The following is a 20,772-nucleotide window of genomic DNA, read 5'->3' on the forward strand; positions in this document are numbered from 1 at the left end:
AGTTGTGGAAAATGCAAGACAAGAAACAAGGTTAAACGCAAAATTTAATTGAATACCTACCTAAGAGTTTAGCAACAAGTTCAGAATATCAATCACAGCATTTAAACTTAATACTTACAAATAATTACCCAGAGACAAACTCACTCGATAAGCATGTCAATTACCCAGAGAACCTATCTAAATGTACTAAAAATACAGCATTGCTCTGTCAAAAAGCAATCGACAGACAAATTCAAATTCTGGAATAGTACAATCATAAGAGGAAAGGAAAGAACTTGATTTGAGCTATTTATTAATTTCTACTAGCAGTTGCAGTACTATGACTAGGACTAAGAGATTTTGGAGATGTAGGGGATCATGACTATGCCTAGGTCTGACATGGATGATAGACACCGTACAGTCCACGTGGCGTAAAAGTTCAAGAAAGCTATTGGGTATTTTTACGGATTTGAAACCCATTTCGGAGCTGGAATTTTGGGTAAGGTTACGTTTCCATTGCCGTCCACGTGTCCTAAATTTATCTACCAGTAAAAACCCGCTCTCCCAGACCGCCATGAGAGAGATTCAATATTTAGCCTGATTCGATCTGGGAACTGGTGAGGCTTTGCCAAAAAGAGAAGGTGTGCGGGGACTGGGCAGACAAGGCGGTTAACAGCACTTTTAAGCTTGAGCATTTTTCTTTCTTCTCTGGCACATGTTGTTCAAAAAACTGTTGAATTGTGCTCCAGTAGTGGTCACCACCAGCTAATCAAGTGTCCATGTGCATGCCAGTAGGGAATTCTACAAAGAGGCATTGCCTGTTATGAGCTGCTGCTTTAGCATACAGCATTTGCTTATGGGATGGGGACACTATCTCGTCTTGCAAACCAGAGAGAAGAAGGACAGGCTGCTTAACCTGCAGATGTTGTTCAAAATGGCAAAAGATGTATCATATAGTGAAGTGACTTAGGGGGCATATACACACCAGGCAAAACAAGCATCATTACCCTGTCCTCCAAGTACAAGAAATTGCTTACACAAAATAGAAATTAAGAAAAGCAACTTTTCAGAATGGAAAATGTGTATTTCAATTCGCTACATAGCAAAATTCAAATAGGTACAAAATGCAAAATGTTTCCATAAACTATCATGTAGCTAAACTAATTTTACTCTTAAGCATCCAATATACAACCAATTGGCAGTGAAGATTGTAAGCAGAAGCATAAGTGTCTAGGCAGACTCCTTTCCTTTATAATTCGCTTAGAAAATTCTCATAGAGGGTGCATGCTCAAAACAACTTATGTTAAGTATCAAGAACCATGAGACAGACTACTAACAGATAATAAGAAATGTTTCATCATCCATATGCATGTAAATAATATAGTCTAAAAGAGTCAAGAAGTCAAGTTAAAGTTCCAACCAACATGAAACTACCTAGCCGATGACATCAATGGTACTCCATGGAGTGCGGACGAGAAAATTAAGAATTTTAGAACCTTTTGTATCAGGGCCTCCAATAAACCACTTCAGGAAAGGTAATAAGACTCCAGCCATCTCCAGAATAGATGTGAAAGTGTTTTCTAGTATCAGGGCAGCAACCTGCAATTTAAAGGCAAACCATGAAATGACATGCCTAATATGGCCTTTGAAGGATAAAGATGTTCATTTGACCAAAAATATTGAAAACTCCATAGGTGAGTCTAGCAAGAAACACATATAATGATTCTAAAAATCCCTTCCACCTTTATCATGAACAGTAAAAAGTAGAGTGACCTGATCATATGAGAGTGGGAGAAGTGAATGCAACATAGAGAAGTAGAGTAATAGTAATCAACTTGGGAATATAACTGTCCAAATAGATGAACATTAAAGACCCACTTAGTTGTACAATGATGACACCTTAAAGTGAACTAAAATCTCTGTAATGCATCCACATTATCCAAAAAAGTATAGTCTCAGTCAATTTGTTATGCTCAACTGTCTTCCTTTTTTAGGTCATCAACATTATACTAGTGCTCATATCCAACTAAGTGGGTTGTAATGCCACTATCATTCCATTCCCTATCATGATAAAGTGCCATGATTTCAAAAACGAAGACCAAGGGTTTATTTCATTAGCATGTTTCTAGTTCTCCCATCATCCCTGAAACTAACTTTAAACTAGATCATATTTCTCAAGCTCGTAAACATTGATACAAACCTAAGGTGCAAGCCCCAAGTGACCCAAGATCTCCAATCAAACCACAAGTTTTACAAGAATAAAGTGCCAAATGTTATTAAAATCTTGTCATGCTATTGATACAATCATGTCATGTCATGTTAAAGCAGATATCATCAAAGGTTAGTCAGGTGTAACAAGTTCAAGCAGCAGTATGAGTTTGACCACGGGGTTATAATATGGTGGTTTCTGATTCTAAATCTCTCTAGTCTCAGGACGAAAGAAATGTAAATAAAATAATCACCAGAGGATACCTTAACAGGATTGTTTTTGGTAAGATAAACTCCGACAGCACCTCCAAGTGATCTTCCAAAGACTACTATTCTATCTTGGTCAATATCAGTCTGCTGAGAAAGATGATCCAATGCAGCCTAAATGACAAAAAGGAAAAGAAAGAAATTGTTAAGATTGCTAGTTTGTTAATTTAGTAGCTTTCTGAATCTAGGATAGAAGAATTAACAGAGTAGTAGCAACCTGATCATCTTCAATAATTCCATGCTGAGAAGGATAACCATCACTTGCTCCATAACTGTTTTCATCAATCGGATGTTAAATTTCATTCATTAGTTGAGTGGTATACTAAGAGTAATCAAGGTCATGATGCCAACAACATAAGAAAGCTAAATCAGAGAGGCATCAAATTAGATATTTAGGACATGCATCCTCGATATGAAAGCATGAAGACATTGCACTGTAACCTCTGTAACATTATGCAAACCATTTCCAGCCGGTGAGCAATATCTGCAGATCAGAGATCAAGGCTGCCCACGGACATTGGATTTCACAAAGACAAAAATATTTCGCCAATTGAATCTGCTTAGATGTCAAAAAAATTATAGTGCAAAAACCCTAATGATGATGAAAAGGATACTTCCAGCATTCTCTTGATAAAACAGAATGGTTGGACCTGCAAAACCAGCAGAACTACTTTCTAAGCAGTGAAATAGCGTTGCAATCTTAATCACAAAACACCAACATACCATGTGTGACGATATATTACAAAACAACATCTTAGCTTATGCTTAAGTCAAGCTGCACGTGAATGCTTGGTATGTTGTCATTTTCATTTTCTCCCAAAACTTTCAAAGACATGCAATATTCAAACCCAGTAACTAACCCAAAACAAATTGAAACAGATACAATCAGCATTTTAACAAGAAACACCAGTTTTGCCTAGCGTATATCAATCTTATCAAATTGAACCAAAAACATATACACGTCATAGTCAAAACCCATCATACTACATCCATAAATAAATCACATGTAGCCCATAATTTTTCAGCTACTTTTAGATCAAAGTCCATGCGCTTAATCTCAACAGTAACTTCAGCTCTGATTTATTTCAAATAAACCCTTAGCATTTAGCAATTGAAAATTTACCAGTTCTTTCAATCATCTTAGCTTCGGAGTTCAAACAAAGCAAAAACCAAGTATAAAAGCAAATTATACAGTTTAATGTCAAGTGAACATAACATTTCAAACCAAAAAAATAATAATAATACAATAAAGTTCTTCCAAAAAATTGAAAAGTCTCAACCTAAAAGTAGCATTCAACCAAAAAGGGTCTTACACCAGCCAAAAACCACTAGCTCCAAAAATTCAAACCGAAAATCAAATCCAAACCCCCATAAAAGACTAAAACAAGCAAAATTACTATAATTCAATCCAAAAATAAAACAAAAACTAAATAAAACGCTAAAAAAAGGCGGATCAGGAATGAGAGTGACCTCAGCAGTCAGGTAAGAGCTTGCTGAACCAAGCATGGAGTCCGACTCTATCGGAGGATCGGAGCAAAACGTCCTCGTAGATGAGTCGGAGTCCGGCCTGCGTTATCGTGTAAGACTTGGTTAGACGGGGCAAAACGGAACGTCAACGAACTTCTCTTGAAACGTCACCAGTAACGCCATCCCCGCCACCACTATCCCTGCCACTCCGTACAACAGCAAGCTTACATAAGACACCATTTTCTTCTTCTTTTCTTTCTCGTAGTCGTCTCGTAGCTGCAGAGTTTTTCTTCTTTTTTTTTTTTAATTTAATTTCCAGATTTTTTTGTTTGTCTTGGAGGGGTGATGGGTCCCTTCACAAGGACATTGGGCATTTGGGTAATAGGTCAGTTGCTCTAGACTTAAGGCGAAGGCCTCAATGGTTTTTTTTTTTAGGTGGTGTTGTTTGAATGGGATTTAATTTTTCATTTATAAAATTGGTTGGGTTGATATATAATAAACACTGAAAAGATTATTTAATAATGGGTTGCTTTGGAGATGAAGTTTATTATGCGTTCCCTCGTATGTTTTATCTGTCCAATTAAATTTTCATTATGATAAATAATTGGATTCTAGTTGGAATCCTTTTTCTTTCAAAAAAATATTTTTTATAAATTAGAAAGGGTATTTTAAAGCTGAAAATTGTCTAATAAAATCGGTTAAAGCGATATTTAAAGAAAAAAACAAAATTAATGCGTTATCTTTTTTGAAATTAATGAAAACAATACCTTAAATGCAAAAAAATTTCAAATAGTATTTTAATTATTTTTAAACAGTGTCTATCGGTTATTAATATATATAATATAAATAATATGAAATAAGAAGTGTTTAACATAAATTCACCTTTTATCACCCAATATATATATATATATAAATAAAAAAATTATTGAAAGTTTAGATACAGACAAATCTTTATTTCATAAACAAATTATAAAGAATCAACTATGACCTATGCATTTAGCCCAAAAAAAAAATTCATGACCTAAGCAGATAACAAAGTTTTCTGCTCGAAGAGGTACATTATGGCCAATTTATATATGCAAGGAAAAAAAGTTGAAAGTTCGTTGTAATAGTTGAATTTCTGCCGTGAAGCATGAGAAGTTGATGGAATCCATGGAACAGGAATCGACTTGGAACTCTCAAACAAGTGCGTGCTGTTTTGGCGGTCCAAAATGCAACGTAGGACAATTTGTTTGCATTGGGAAAAGCTGACACCGTGGCTGATGGGTCAACTACAATAGGAACCCTAGTGCTCCACAGTTCACTCAATCATATGAAAGGACGGCTGATCTGAAAAAGGATGGAAATCGATTATTTGCTTATAAATGATCTGAAATTATGCAGAGTTCTTGCTTAGTTTAACATGAATAACAATCATGAAAAGTAAGACCAAGTCAAGGATCACCAGAATAAATTCAAAGACAGAACGTTAGAAGAGATTTCACGACAGTGTACAGTCACTCGGAGACAATTTTTACAGCATATGCATGAAAGAAAATTGATGGAGTGATAATTTCATAAAGCCAAGAATGAGTTGCCGGCTTCTTCGCTGCCCCCGGCTCACCGGCCTACTGAAGCACAGTGCTATATTCCATAGAACATGCTGCCGCCACAGTTTTGCATGCGCCCGCCCACACGAGGAGAGTTGTTTGGGAATCTTTGTTCTGGCTGCTGCATATTGCCATCACTATTGGAGACACTTGTGATGTCAGAGCAGCTTTTACTTGAACCGGTATATTCTACCGTGCTTGAGCATCGCCTCTCAAGTTCTGATCTACTAGTCTTTTGGTCCACGCAGCTGGCATCAGAGATGCATTGGGAACTTCTGTTAAAAGTTGCATCAGGCTGTCGGAGCTTCTTTTTGCTAAGAAAACGTCCACCGCTTCCCCTAACCCTATTCAGTGCATGAAGATGTCGAGATTCATGAAGGTATGGCTGCATTTAAATCAAACCAAAGCCGATCAGTGGATTTAGGCTGTTATACTGGGAATTCAAACAAATGCCCAAACGAATTCAATATTTACCTTTCGAGATTTGACAAGTTTGTTTTGCGCCTTAAGCTTTGCACGATACTGCCTCCTTCTGAGAATCCTGTGATATTGTTTTGCATTGACATAAATGAACCCATCTTCTGCAAGATCAAGAGGCAGCGGAATTCGTGTAGCTCCACTTCCTTCTATCTGGGCCTAAATATGATCAAGTTTAAATCACATTTACATCGATCATAAGAAGAAAAATAGTTTCAAGAAAGATTATATGGTAAACAAGGTGAAACCTAGAATTTTACTAGAGGGGGCAGGAATAGTGGTAGAAGAAAAGAATTAGAGCTTATCGAAGCCTATCAGACCCACAGCTAAGAAATATCAATTGGTCGTGAAACAGCATACTGGAAAAGGTCCTATAAAGCAATTAAGAAGCAATCTTGGACTGATAAAAAGTGATTACCAACATACCAATAATTCATAGAAAAGAAAATATTTCCACTAATAACTAATGCATAACGAAGCGCATAATCTATTAATCAAGTGTTAGACTTTTAATTTCAGTCAGGATTCGAATTATGATAGTTTCAAATAAAAAAAAATGCAGATCTGGTAATTTCAAATTAAAAAAATGCGGATCAATGGCAAGCTACAATAATTCACTGATAAGGAGATATACAATAGCCTGTTGCCCAGATGGAGTAAATAGCCCACCAAAGGAGGCATCAGAGCAAAGATATGGAGTACTGGCCTGAAATGGGTTGAGAAATATTGATTTACAACAAAGCCAATAAAATAACTTAATAATGACAGCTAAACATACCATTGAATGGTTATAATTTGAATGAGAAGGGCTGAACACAGTGTTTGGATTGTTAAGCAAGTAAACTGGCTTCATTTGACCCTCAATGTCCTTCCTATAACTTTCATCCTGACCTGATGCATGAGAAACAATTAATATCAGACAAACATTGTAAACTGTTAAGCTTGACAACAAGCTTCCCTCTTCAGTAAACAGTCTAGAAATCGCTTTCAGGCCATTCAAAATCTGAAGCAAAGCACACTAATGCATCAACAATGATGAGAGAAATTTATAGAACGCCATCAACAAGATTTGTGTAACAACAGAACACTAGCAGTCACCTGAAATCTATCAAAAGAATAAAGCATCAACAACGAGAATCCTGTTTGCAATACTTACAAGTGACTTAGACAATTAAAATATTATACGGTGATATAATATAAAAATAATATAAAAATAATATGAATTAAAAATTTAATAAAAATTATATATAATTTAACAAAAATTAAAAAAATATTTCATATTTTTTTATATCAACATAAATTATAATATATAAATTTTATATAAAATATAATACGAGTATATAAATTATTAATATTTTATAACGTATACACAAATTGTGTCTGCTTGCAAGTACCAACTACAAAATCTAAGACATCGCTAAAAAACAAATTCTTCCAAAAGTTCATATCTTCTCCAGCTACTGATCATTAGCAATATCAATCAAAGTCAATGTGAAGCACATGTACGGCGAGTAGAGATATCTGTTGTGTTTTAGAGTGTTTCTTAGCCCCAAAGCTTTTGACAAAATTCAATAGTTGACGGTAGCAACCGAGCAAGAATAGTGGTGAAAAGAGAAGGAAAATAATATAAAAAAGAAAATTCCCAATAAATCACACTAGCTTCCAGAAGCATCAATACCAGATTCAGATGAATTGCAATGAGAATTGATCACTCCTATGACACCCACTTCATGATGAGATTGACCAAATTTGCTTGAGGATGTCGATCCCTGAACTGGTAGTTGAAGATCTAAATGCTTTGCATTATGATTGAGTTGGTAGGGGGTTTGGACTTTCAAGCTTATATTCTGGGATAAAGACTGTGCAATATTTAGCAGCTAGTTTGAATTCCATCATGGTGGGCCACTAATAGATAAATGGGATAGGGAATGAAGAGAACTTGCATCAAAATTTTTCTTTGGCAAGTTTTGAACCCGAATAGCGATCTAATTCATCAATTGTCTTGAATTTTGATGCAAAACTCAGAAGATCCTTATCAACAAACAGATTCTTTTTGTCTCACTCCAAGTTTAACTACTAAAAGGGGAAAAACATAGAATGAGCTGTGGATGTCTAAGTTATACTCAAAATATGAATGTCATCAACACTGTTTGCAATTATCAAACCAAACCACGGCATTGCGCAAGAATCAATGGAATTGGCACACTACAAACACAAGCTCAGCACATATATCCAAGTAAATGTCAAAAGCAAAAGAACTATTAAGGCTAAAATTTGCTAGTATAAAGAAAACTCATGAAGCAGCAACCACCCAACCATAAAATGAACAAAAGGGACAAAACAATACAGAAAGATTATGGCCACCATAATTGCATGAAACTCTAAGCATAGCACAAGAACCAAAATCAGAAGCTAGATTCTCAATGTTATAGTTGACAACTTATTAAAATTTGAATAAAACACAAAGACAAGAAGAACAAAAAGATGTTTGATGGGGTGTTCTTTTGCTGCAGTCATGTAATTTTCCAAAACATCAAAATTTTGAGGGAAAAAAAACAGATGAACATATACATCAACGCAGTTAGAGGTTCAAATAGAATGATAAGAGCAACCAAGTGCACGGAGCCATTTAGGGAGTGTAATTTGAAGAGGAATTCACTTTGCAATCATGAATAAGGTAATAGTTTTGATGCTTATTTCAAACAAGAACTCGTTCAGTTGTAGACATTTGGATATATAAAACTCACAAAGGGATTACAAGAAATTAAGCATTAATGAATGTGACCAAAAGTAGAATTCAAAAGAAAAGAATGTATTTGCAAATTCTTAAACATAAAAGAAGAAGAAACAAAAGAAGAACATAAACGTTTTTTATCACTGGTGTGTGAACATAAAGAAGAACATAATAGGTTTTTTACAAATTCTTTATGTGTGAACATAAAGAGGAACATGATAGGTTTTTAGAAATCACATTCCATGATAGAAATATCATATTCAGAAGAATCAGAACCCAGATTCGATAGCATTTTCTAGATCTATTGAGCAACTGAAACATATTTAGACATCATCGTCGTTACATGTCAATTTTCAACAAGAAAATGAAGCAGTTTGTGCGGTTATCAGGCATGCCCAAAAAGTCAATTAATAGCAGTTTTGCTCCACATGCAACTAGTTGTGAAAAACCAGATAATATGCAAACAGTTTCGCCACTGCGCCTCAAAAGATTGGCAGTCTATAACTAAAGGCCTAGACTACAAATCCACCAAATAAATGATGGTTTTCCATGAATAAAATAGCAAAGCAGTTACAAATTCGAATGAGCTAGAGGAAAACCCTAGGTTTTAAAGACACTAAACTGCAAGAAAAATAGACTTTTAGCTAAGGAATTTTCTTGAATATATACAATTAAGAGGATTGGCCAAAAAGAAAACCTAAGGGGCTTCCTAATGGCATGCAGCATAAATCAATACAAGAACCATAAAAGATTTGAGAGCTTGAGAGGGAAAACAAACCAATCAACAAGATAGAGAGGAAGCTTTGATCAGAAAGGAAAAAAATAGTGTTTCAATATCAGTAACTTAAATGAACAAAAAAAAAAATCCTTGCAAATTAAGAATCTAATTACCAAATCTTAGCTGAATAAAATCCAAGTTCATCCAGAAACTCAGTTGTGTTGAAGAAGAAGAAGAATAAGAAGAATAAGAAGAGCTGACCAAGAATTATTCCTTTCTAAGAGCAAGAGGCAAAAGGGCAGGGAGGATATAAAATCTATTGTGTACGGATAACAACAGCTGTACGGACAATGTGATGCTTATAGGCATGATTCATGAACTAGTCCCACGGCAGCTAAAAAAGCCTTACATATAAAGTGAAAAACACGATGCACCCAAAAAGCCAAAAAAGGGAAAAACATAGACAAATGTCGGAACCACTTTACCAAGAACAACTTTCCCAACTTCTACAAAGAACAAAAAAACCTTCTTCATCATCATCACCAGCATGCATTAGAGGATAAAGAACAGTAAGAAAACAAAACGCCACTTATAAGGCAAATAATAAACATATCAGGGGATATATTTAAAAAAAGAAAGAAAGAAAGTAAAAGGAAAGAATCAAGCAAAGAAAGGAGAGGAAATTAGGCAAAAGAGAAAAAAAAAAGTAGTAGTTGTAGTAGTAGGGTTAAGTAAAGAAACGATAAAGCTTAAATCAAATAAACAAAAGACATTGAAAGAAAGACCTATGGCATCCGATGAGCTAGGCATGAAGCAGAAGTAAAGAATTGTTCTGTTGGACGAACTTAGGCTTGTTTCCTCTCTTGAAAGCTCTCCAACCACCCTTTTTTCTCTCTCTCTTTAAATTTTTTTATCACTGAAATTGAGAGTAATACTCCAATCCTTTTTTTTTTTTCAATTACTTTCTAGTAAAACAAAAAAAATAAAATAAAAAAATAGCTTTAGTATTATAATTCCACCCATCTCCATTAAAATCCATTCATGACACAAATAGCTTTCTTCTCTACCTTTGATTACATTTTTTTTAGTTAATGATTGTCTCCAATGTGTTTGTGGGAACCACACTCCTTCCCTTGAGTCCTTTTATGGCTTTATTTTATCACAGCCAGCGGCCCTTAACGGCTTCACTGTACATATTTAGGGCAAAATTTACGTAAAATTTTTTAAGTGTATATTTTATAATTCATCATTAAAGCTTTTGTCATTGTTTAACGTTTACTTATAGCTGTTAATATTTTATTTCTTTTCTACTTTATTTAAAACATATAAAATCTTGTACCAAAAAAAAGTTTAATTATAAATATCTAAAATTGTTTACTTATTAAAATCTACAATTTCGTTCTGCATATACGTAACCCAAAAATAATGTGAAATTTCAAACTTCCAATTTCATTTCACCATTAACATAATTATATATATATAAACTTAACAAAAAAACATAAAATATCCATTCATTTACTCCATAATTATATCTTGCTAAAACATAACTAGCAATCCCCATCGGTTAATTGATGCAGTAACATGCATCAAAACAAAAGAAAAAATTAGCTCCAATGTCCTATCTTTTTATCCAAATCAAATAGAGTAAACAAACCCGAAATCAACACTTTTTTTTTTTTTTTAAATTTTTAGTATAAGATAACAATTCCTTTTCACCAGAAGATGGAAGAGGAATAAATATACAAGAAAGGTATTAAAACATATACACACACACACACACACACACACATATATATATATATATATATATATATAGATATAACAACTTCATATTAAGAGTTTTTACAAGATATCAACTTGAAGAAATTGAAGGACCACATATTTGATGAACTTGATTTTGATCAATAGCCTCTTTATATATACATAACAAAATGGAGAGAAACTAACTATGCTTAAAGCATGGAGGAAAACATGGAGGAAATGATGGAAAGCATTTGTCCTCATTATATAGTTAATAAGAGGGAAAAAAAGTATAACTTTTCCAAAAAAAAAAGACTTATGTGAACAAAAGGGAAAATAATTAAAAGTCTCCTTTAGATTCTGTCATCATCACACTTTCTACCAAAAAAATAAACCCACACCATATTTTAGCTATTTATGTTTTTGATTCTCTTGTTTTCTTACTAATTAGATACAACATAACAAAAAAAAAAAATAACATGCTTAAAATCGAATATTATATTTTATTAAATTTTTAGATTTTATGTTAAATAAATTTTATTAAAATAAATACTATGCGATCGAAAACATAAATAGATATTAAATGAAAAGTAAATTTAAAATTTAGATCAAATGATTCATCTATTTTTCATTATAAAAGATAATTTTTACAAAATGAGAATTAAAATCGTAATTCTTTTTTTATTTCTTTAAGCGCTGACTTTTTTTGTAAAATATATATATATATATTTGCTTACAATAGTTAATATCGGTAGGCGAAATTTATTAATATAAAATCTAGTGCTTAACTAGTGGTTAGAAATTCGTTTGTTTGTATTTATTTCTAGCTAGTATGTAATTCTTTCATTGTGCTAGTTCAATAGTCAATGAAATGACCCTTTGCTTAGTTTAGTTAGCAAGTTGGTTTAGAGGTAATGTTTAGAATTAGATCCGAAATTAGCAAAGCAGTAAAACCCACTACCACTAGTTTCTTGATAACGACTAAATGGAAAATTGGGTTAACTTCAATGAGAATAATCCAAAAAATGATTACTTCACCCATCAAGCCAAGCTTTATTTTTTTATATAATTTCTCTCGTGTTCAAAGCACTAAGAACACAACAAAATATCCAAAAACAACAAACATAAAAGTTAAAAAGTTTTATCTGCCATCATTATATTCATTCTTATATTCAAAGTTAAATTGTATGATATGTTAATAGAACATTAAATTTTAATTTATGACAGTTTTAAATATAAAATATATAAAACAAAATTAAGAAAAATATAATATAAGGATACTATAAAATAAGGGTAGATATCAAATGTCAATACAAATAAATATATTTCAAAAATTAAATAAAAAAATTGCATGGTTATTTTTCATGTTGTGTGGTGGGTGGTTTTAAAGCTTCAAAGTGAATGGCGAAAAAGAAGATGAAGAGAAAGAGAAAAAAAAAAATTAAAAGGAAATAACTTGACATTTTTAGGCATGAAATTTCCACATATGCAATTCATGTAAGCAAAAAACATCCACGCCGGCGAACCTAAAGGTGAGAATTTAACCAAATCAAAATTTCTAATTAAGATTTTATATTCCAAAAAATAAAAAATTAAATTTGTTCAAATTATTGTTCATGAATAAAAAATTCTGAATTTTGAATGAGTACGAAAATCAATCTCATAATTTGACACAAATTGTTGAATATTAATAACTATAGACGTTAAGAGTCTAAATGATAAATTAATATTCATAAATTATTTAAGTTCAATTCGAATAAAATTTAAATTTGACTGAATTAATGTTAAGTTGAGTTTAAGATCGAATAATTCGACTTATTGAATAAGTTAAATTCAAACATTATAATACTTAATTCAATTAATTTGTGAGTTTAATTGATGTTTTATATTTTAATATATTTTTATTATTTAAATTAATAATTTACAATTTTACTTTTAATATACCTAACATGGAAATCTCTAATGCATTTTTCATTTGATATTTCTTTAATCTTAGGCTAGTAACGCCTTTCTCCTCTTTTCGTCGATCAATATCTTACGCCCCAACAGTACAGTAGCATCATGTGGGTTTGTGAACCACACTTGGATAAGTCTTTGTAAGTTTCTAAGGCCATTATTACTTTAAGCATTATTTTCTTTGTGCAAATTTAAGTTTTTCATAGTTTTAAAATCATTCGATAACTCTTTTATATTCTACTATACTTTATGAAAAATTTCTCTTGGCAATGGTAAGCTTTTATTTAAGTGAACCAACCTTATAATCACTTTTTCTCATAAATGGATTTATATAATTTACTTTTTTGCAAGCCAAATCTTTGCTGGACACTTTTCCAACTTCAGATATGTCATGTAATAGACTTCTTGGTGAAGTTTTATTTCTTCCCAACTCTGCCTTGAAACTATTTGATGATCTCTATTGTTCTGCTGTGTTCGATGTTAATGGGAAAGAGATTCATGATGCTGAGCATGTGACACAAGGCCTTGCTTGAAAATACAATATTTATTAAGTTTGATAAAAAATTGTTATAAAAAATCTCTAACTTAAGTGCGATCACAAATAATCAAGCTTATTTTTATATATTAAACAAACTTAATTAAACGAGTTTGAATAATTTGATTTTTATCTCGAGTTAAATTTAAACTAAAAAAATAAAACTTGATTGAGCTTGAATCAAATTTCGAATCTTAAATTTAAAGTTAAGTTTGAGCTTGAATTTGATACTATATTACTTGAACTCGATCAATTATACTTTTAATATGCATTTTATTTTGTTCGAAAAATATTTTGGGATCAAAACAAATTTCGATCATAAATTGGGCTGAGTACAAAACTTTTAACCCCAACGATTAAAAGTCCAAAAGTTTTGGTTTAATTTTAATTTTAATTTTTAATTTAAATTTAAAATTTAATAATCAAGTAAAAAAAATCAAGAAACAAAAAGAGGAAGAAAAACATGGGATTTTGTTTGAGGAACTATGTAGATTTGGTGTTAGATTAAAGGTTGAAATCTAATGAGTCATTTAAGTATGGAAATACTTAGGCTTTAATTTATGAAAAATAAAAGATTACAAAGAGAATAAAATTTTTAAAAAAATCTCAGCGAAGTTAAATTTTTTTTTTCAAATTGAAAAAGTTTTGATCTTTATAAAAAGATCCTTAATCTGCAATCACAAGAGAAAGCAAAAAGAAAAAAAAAAAATGAAAGCAATTGAAGAAGCATCAAGCAGCAAGGCAAGTTTTTTGAGAAATTTTTGGTAGGCAACTAGATAAGTATTCAACAAAACAAGAAACAATACAGAAAACAAGAAGCCATTGGTAATCAAACAATTAACAAGAGAAGAAAGAAGCAATTCAGATGAATTGGCAGCAAAATTTTGGGGTTTAAGGAGCAATAAAGAAACAATTCATCAGCATTTAATCAAACAACTTCCAATCAGAATCCACAAGTACACATTTGGCAAACATAGAAAAAAGGCTTCCAACAACCAACACAGATCCAAAACAGATTCAATTACCAGGCAACAAAAACCCAAACCCAGAAATTCCATCACTTTGACAAGCAATTAGGAGCCAACCATCAGCAAATTCAATCAACTCAGCAGCTAGAACCAGAAATTCAATCAACCCAAGAACACCCACGGTAGAAAATAGCTAACCAGTAATTAACCATCAAACACAAAAACCAAAGGAAAAAAAAAATCAGCAAGTAGTCAACCCGCGAATTCAACAGCAAATCACCTAAAAAAAATCAAGAATCACAGGCAAGTTATGACAAAGAAACTGTAACACCCCAAAAGATTCAAAAGATATGCTATGATATATATAGATTTAAACTTAAACTTACAAAACATTTTTTGTGAGACAAAACTGTGAGATTTTTGAATTAAAACAAATAATAACTCGTAAGTTAAGTAAAAATTTTTATAAATAGTATCAGAACGATCACTAATCGAATGAGAGTTAAATGTTATATCGTATGAGTCACCTTTAGAATCTCAATGTCTAGTGTGATATTGTTATTTGTGTGTACTGTATGTTGGATTTACTTAAAATTTTATGTAATTTAATAGATCTGTGTGTTTGGGCTTGCTCAAAATTTAATGTGATTCAATAAATTTATATGTTTTACGTTGAGTTTGACGGGAATATTAATCTTGAACGGATATATATAAAATTTTAAACTCTCGCATATTTGAGTTTAAGCTTAATTTATATATCAAACTTTAAATTATGCCGATGTGAGATTGTAGCGTCACATAAACATAAACAATTCTTCACAACAGAAGCAATACACAGTGAGCAAAAAGAAAGCTTCATTCTTTGAGTGTTTTAGGTTTTGGGTTTCTAAGATCTTCAGAAACAATAGAGAAAAACAAGAAATATTTCGGGTAGCTGGGGCAAAAAGAAAAGAGCAAGAGGAGGAAGAAAAGGGGACGAATCAATGAAGGTTGTTTTCGAGTTTTCTAGCACCATTGTACGGCGGCGACTGGTGGTGGCATTAGCTGACTTCAGTTTAGTTCTAGGAATTGTAAAGAATAAAGGGTTGCGAGGATCCGAAAAGGAGAGATTTCTGGCACAGGTGCGGTGGCCGGTGGTGAAGGTGACGGCAGTAAGTTGCTGGGATCTAGTCGGACGGTTCTTGGTTTTGGCTGTGTTCTTCAATTGAAGAGAAAAATGAAAGGATCTGAAATCAAGAGAGAGAAGCTCAGAACAGAAAGAAAACGAAGCTTGCTGACTTTAAAGCTTTTTATTTTTATTTTCCATAAAAAAGGGTTTCATTTTTGGGCTGTAGAAGAAGCAAGTGGAGGCTGACCCGCAATCCATGTAACCAGCGCACCAATTTGTTTTGCAACTCGATCCGATCCGTGAATGTTCGACTTTTTTTATTTTTAATTATGATTGAGTTAAAAATGAAAAGAAGAAAAACTTGATATGAATTGTTATGTTTTTGCATGATTATTCGCATATTTTTACTTTGATTTTTTTACGTGATTTTATTTTGATATTATCACATAATATTATTATTATTATTATTATAAAAAAAAAATTGATAACTTGCCTCCATAATTTTTATATTTAATGAATAGGTTCTCCAACTTAAACAATCGCTAACACCGCTTCCCAAGCTTTCTTAGAGGAGGCTTAATATTCCGAAGAGAGCAGAGCACAACAGCTCAATAGCATTAGAAAAACAAACGCTGAACTGTTGGTATTTCTGCATAGAAAGCGGCTTGGCGGAAGGGAGCAACGACGCAAGGGCAAGTATTTCTGCGCATGCATGCAAAGGCACGCATACATCTTCATAATTATTTCAAAAGGGAGAAGAAAGACAGAATATGATTTTATGAACTGCTATAACAATAAATTAATAGAATATAAATATCTGAAGATCAAGGTAAGTGCTCCTAGCTAGAATTAAAGGAGCCTTGCATGTCATAACGAGGGATGCCATTTTCATACACTACAATTTGATGCATTGCAAAAACAAAAAGAAAGAACTTTTCAAGTACAACAGAAGGAGAATACAACATTTTTGAAGAGCTCAATCCCATTTCTTGCACTTAAGTAGCTCAATGCAAGCAACAAACTGAATGTCCACGACAACGTCTGCCACCACCACCAACAACGGATATAGTTCAATTCATAAGGTAAACCCCAGGGGGAAGTGAAAGATCTTTGTCATCACTGAAAGAATGATTGAAAAAGCAAATACGCTCAATATAAGAGATAATCTTCTCTTTGGTTAATTATGTATTATTTTCCCGATGATTAAGCAGATGATATACATTTCAATAGCAGTACACTGAATTTGTGGCAACACCAGCCTTCTTAATAACTGATCAAGTGCTCTCAATATTTATTTTTCATTTTACATAATCAAGTTCCCTTATTAAGCCAGCTTGATGGTGAAGGAGTAGCTTCATAACTCCCTAAATATCAAGTTGGAGATGATATTTCAATCAATCTATGCATTCAACTTTGACCTTTGAGTGCTTTCCTCCTGAGTCCTGAATCCAGAGCTGTAAGATAATCCTTTCAGACCGTTCAAAAATATCAGAATAAACACAATCTCCACCTAGGTCCTCACCCAGTGGCCCGTGCTGCTACTCGGAAAATATCCTCAATCAAAGAAAATTTTCCAATATATCAACATGACCACCACTTTGGGTGTCCCGACCTTCTAGAGGATTAGCCGGAGGGGCATAATTGTACCCCCGAATGTAAGTACGAATTCCTGAAGGATTAAATCCCGTTTTACCCCGCCAACCTTTTGCACACTTGAAACCTGCACTCAAAGCAGGAACTGTCTCATCTCCATCAACAGAGAAAACACCATCTTTTAGACATGAATCTTCACTATCACCCACTACTGAGGTGTCTATCTGAAACGGAATATAGCAATCACGGGCAGTAGTTAATTTGCAGACATAAGCTCTTTCAGTGGGGATTCCAACTCCATAAATTGAGTAGATTTCCATGTCTGGAGCGTTTGGTAACCTGCAAAATCATATGGCACTAGTCAAGAAAAACATAAAGCGCGAGAGAGAGATAACCGGGGGGGGGGGGGGGGGGGATCAGGGGTAGCCTAGCAGTATAGAAGGTTCAACAGCTTTTAATGACAAAACTCAAAAGGATAACAATTTAAAATTGCTCTCTGCTCTGCAACAACGAACCAAACAAGCGATTAAAAGACAAACAATTAAATCAGCAGAATACTTGGGATCCAGAATGGATACTTTCACTATCAGTGACAGGTCACAAATATTAACCACAACTTTTGCAATCCTAATAAGCTAACTATGGGATTGGTTAATGATACAAACTCAACCAATTAAAAGCTACAATATCACAGTTGATCACTTCCTTCAAACTAGAGGTTCTCTAAAAGAACAGTTTAGATTTAACCCAGACTACTGTAAAAAACAATTATTGCACCTAGAAAAAAATTACAACCTATTAGAATAACTGAGAAAAGTTGAAAAACCTCACTTTGTTTCAAAGGGGTTTGACCAATATTTGTAGCGTTCATACTTTGGGTCATCCAAATTATCAGCTATCCCAAACGAAAAATGAGCAGCTCCCCGCGCCATCAACTTGGGGGCAACAAAATGGAGCAGATCCAAAATTGATCCAGCAGTGTAAACTTTGTAATCAGCTCCCTGTAGTAAACACTTCATTTTGTCTGGATTAATTTTGTAATGTAATTTATTGTTTGGCTAAGTTTTTTTTTTTTTGTTAAATTCAAAAAAAAAGAAGAATTGTTTTGTTGAAACTTAAAAATGTTTAATTCTAATTGAGTTGTTGAATTGAAAGTATTTTAATTAAAAAAAAATTTATAAAAGGAATTTGGTTTGAGAGATAAATAAAAATCCAAAATTAAAGTTGATTAGAGATTTAAACAAAAAAAATTCATTGTCCTATTATAATTGAGATTATAGGCCTACAAAAAGGACCCATTAGGATCAATAAAAAACAATCAACAACAATAAGAGAAAATATACATGGCAAAAACAAAGAGAGTACAGGAGTAGAAAATTCTTTTTCAGGAAAGTTTAATTTTGAGTTTTCTGGGATTGTGAAAGTTGGAATTGGTGTTCTCGAAAGGATTTTAAAAGACACAAGGAATTTTGAAATTTTTGTAACTTTTTTTTAGAAATTCCAAAAATTGATTGAATTTTTTAGTGAAAATTCAAAATTTTCAATGAAGTTCTAGTAAGAAACCCGATTTCCAACAATAATTTTTAGAATCTGGTGATCAAACTTAGATTCCAATAAGACCCCATCAAACTTCTAGCTAAATTTGTAGAAACTGGAGGCCAATGTTCATCTTAAAAAGGGAAGCAGAAGGAAAACCAAGCTAGAGAGATCAAAAAAAAAAAAAAAAAAATTTTTTTGAAGATTTTATATTATCTAGAAACGATGTCATTTTTGCCTTAATCAATATCAAGATCTACGTGTTTTAAAGTGGGAGACTCGACCTGTACCATTCAACCCAATTTTTAACTCGCATTTCTTCAACTATTGTCAACTAAGCCACATCTTTCTCTAGTCATCCAAGCTGCTCCTTTGTGCCTGCAGTTGCACCCCTTTAAGTCGTCAAGTCGAGCCTTTTTGTTGGTATTTTTTTTTTCTTATTTATTTATTTATTTTATTTATGTTTATTAATTTATTTATCTATTTAGTTGTTTTCCATCTATGTTTTTTTATTATTTTATTTATTGGTTATTTATTTATTTGTTATTCATTTATCTAAAAATATTTTTAAAAAAAGAGAAAAAATGTTTTTTAAAATAAAGATAAAAAACCTTACCAATATATTGGAGGGTTCCAATTTTTTTTTAAATGAAATTTTCAAATAAAAAAATCTTACCAACATATTGAAATATTCGAATATTTAACAAATTGTTTTAATAAAAAAACCTTACCAATATTTTGTAAGACAATTTGATTTTCAAAATAAGATTTTACCAACATATTTGGAAACCTTATGATTTTTAAATAAAAATTAATTTTTAGAAAACAAGTAATTTTCATAAAATCCTACCAACATATTGGAGGATAATTTTTAGAAGAAAATCTTACCAACATATTAAAAGATATTTTTGAAAATCAAAAGTATTTTCATAAACTTAGATTTTAAATCTCCAAGATTGAATAATTAAAAGTGTTACAAATAGCAATCCAGTGTAAATTATTATGTGAGACATCCTTTTTATATTTTACCAACATATTGGAGAATTTGGATAGGAATTTTTTATATCGAGATTTTGAATCTCATTTGATTATCACACTCAATTTTTTTTTTAAATATTAATGAATCCAATGATGGAGCCTTTTTAAAGTATAACAAATTGTCTCTTTGAATGTTCATAAGGTGAGAGGATGTTCTTGAATTATTACCAACATATTTAAGTAATTTAAGGATAATTTTTGATATTAAATTATTTGGTAAGTTTTTAGGCTTTTGGATAACACGAAATCAAACTGATACCATCCTTTGAGTGGGTGATATGAGGGTGTTATAACCTTTCTCATACATAATTGTACTCCTAAACTTAGTCCTGATTTCATAAACATGAATTTACCTTTTAAAGATATCTAAGTCAAGTTTAAAATATCTCTTTAAAATGAGATAGATTTAATTAAATGTCCAATCACACCTATACAAAAAAAAATTGTGACGACTCCTTGAAGTCATATCTAACCATAGGTCTACGAAGTTACGACACCCGTGACATGTTTGGTATAGGACATTATTTCTTTGCCTTGGTCAAAAATGATACTACGGTTGATGGGTAAACCACAACAAAAACCTTAGTGCTCCATAATTCACATAATTGTCATAACTATAGATCTATAAACCTATAGCTAGATCTTACTTAAAGAGTCACCACTAATCTTTTTTTTTGTATAGGTGAATTGGCCGCCTAATAAATTCATGTTTATGAATTCAAAACTAGATTCAAAAGTATAGTTAGTTACATGCCATATCACCTATCCACGGAATGATACTAGTTTGATTTCATGTTATTCAAAAGTCTAAAAAAATGTATCAAGTAATTTAATATCGAAAATTATCCCTAAATTACTC

The 20,772-nt window shown here is 32.3% G+C and overlaps 1 protein-coding gene and 2 pseudogenes across 2 annotated transcripts; all 3 read right to left on the reverse strand.

Moving 5' to 3' along the window:
* Window positions 1–27: 27 nt before the first annotated feature.
* On the reverse strand, window positions 28–4,201 carry LOC111299175 (alpha/beta hydrolase domain-containing protein WAV2-like; annotated as a pseudogene). Its single transcript, XR_016329713.1, has 7 exons — window positions 3,925–4,201; window positions 3,069–3,104; window positions 2,854–2,938; window positions 2,672–2,726; window positions 2,452–2,568; window positions 1,414–1,578; window positions 28–895 (listed from the first exon to the last, which is right to left on the reverse strand). The product of XR_016329713.1 is annotated as an alpha/beta hydrolase domain-containing protein WAV2-like (transcript).
* An 877-nt stretch (window positions 4,202–5,078) lies between these two features.
* Window positions 5,079–9,013, reverse strand: LOC111300872 (nuclear transcription factor Y subunit A-3-like). Its single transcript, XM_089748081.1, is given in 7 exon segments — window positions 5,079–5,895; window positions 5,985–6,140; window positions 6,622–6,693; window positions 6,766–6,878; window positions 7,666–7,972; window positions 8,335–8,426; window positions 8,959–9,013. Coding segments are annotated over 7 exon segments (1,146 nt in total). The 3' UTR covers window positions 5,079–5,544.
* An 8,251-nt stretch (window positions 9,014–17,264) lies between these two features.
* On the reverse strand, window positions 17,265–18,477 carry LOC111300874 (phospholipid:diacylglycerol acyltransferase 1-like; annotated as a pseudogene).
* Between the last annotated feature and the right edge of the window lie 2,295 nt (window positions 18,478–20,772).

The sequence above is a fragment of the Durio zibethinus genome, chromosome 18 (genome assembly GCF_047325235.1).
Source record: "Durio zibethinus cultivar Kanyao isolate XHJ-2024 chromosome 18, ASM4732523v1, whole genome shotgun sequence".
In the NCBI taxonomy this organism is placed as follows: Eukaryota; Viridiplantae; Streptophyta; class Magnoliopsida; order Malvales; family Malvaceae; genus Durio; species Durio zibethinus.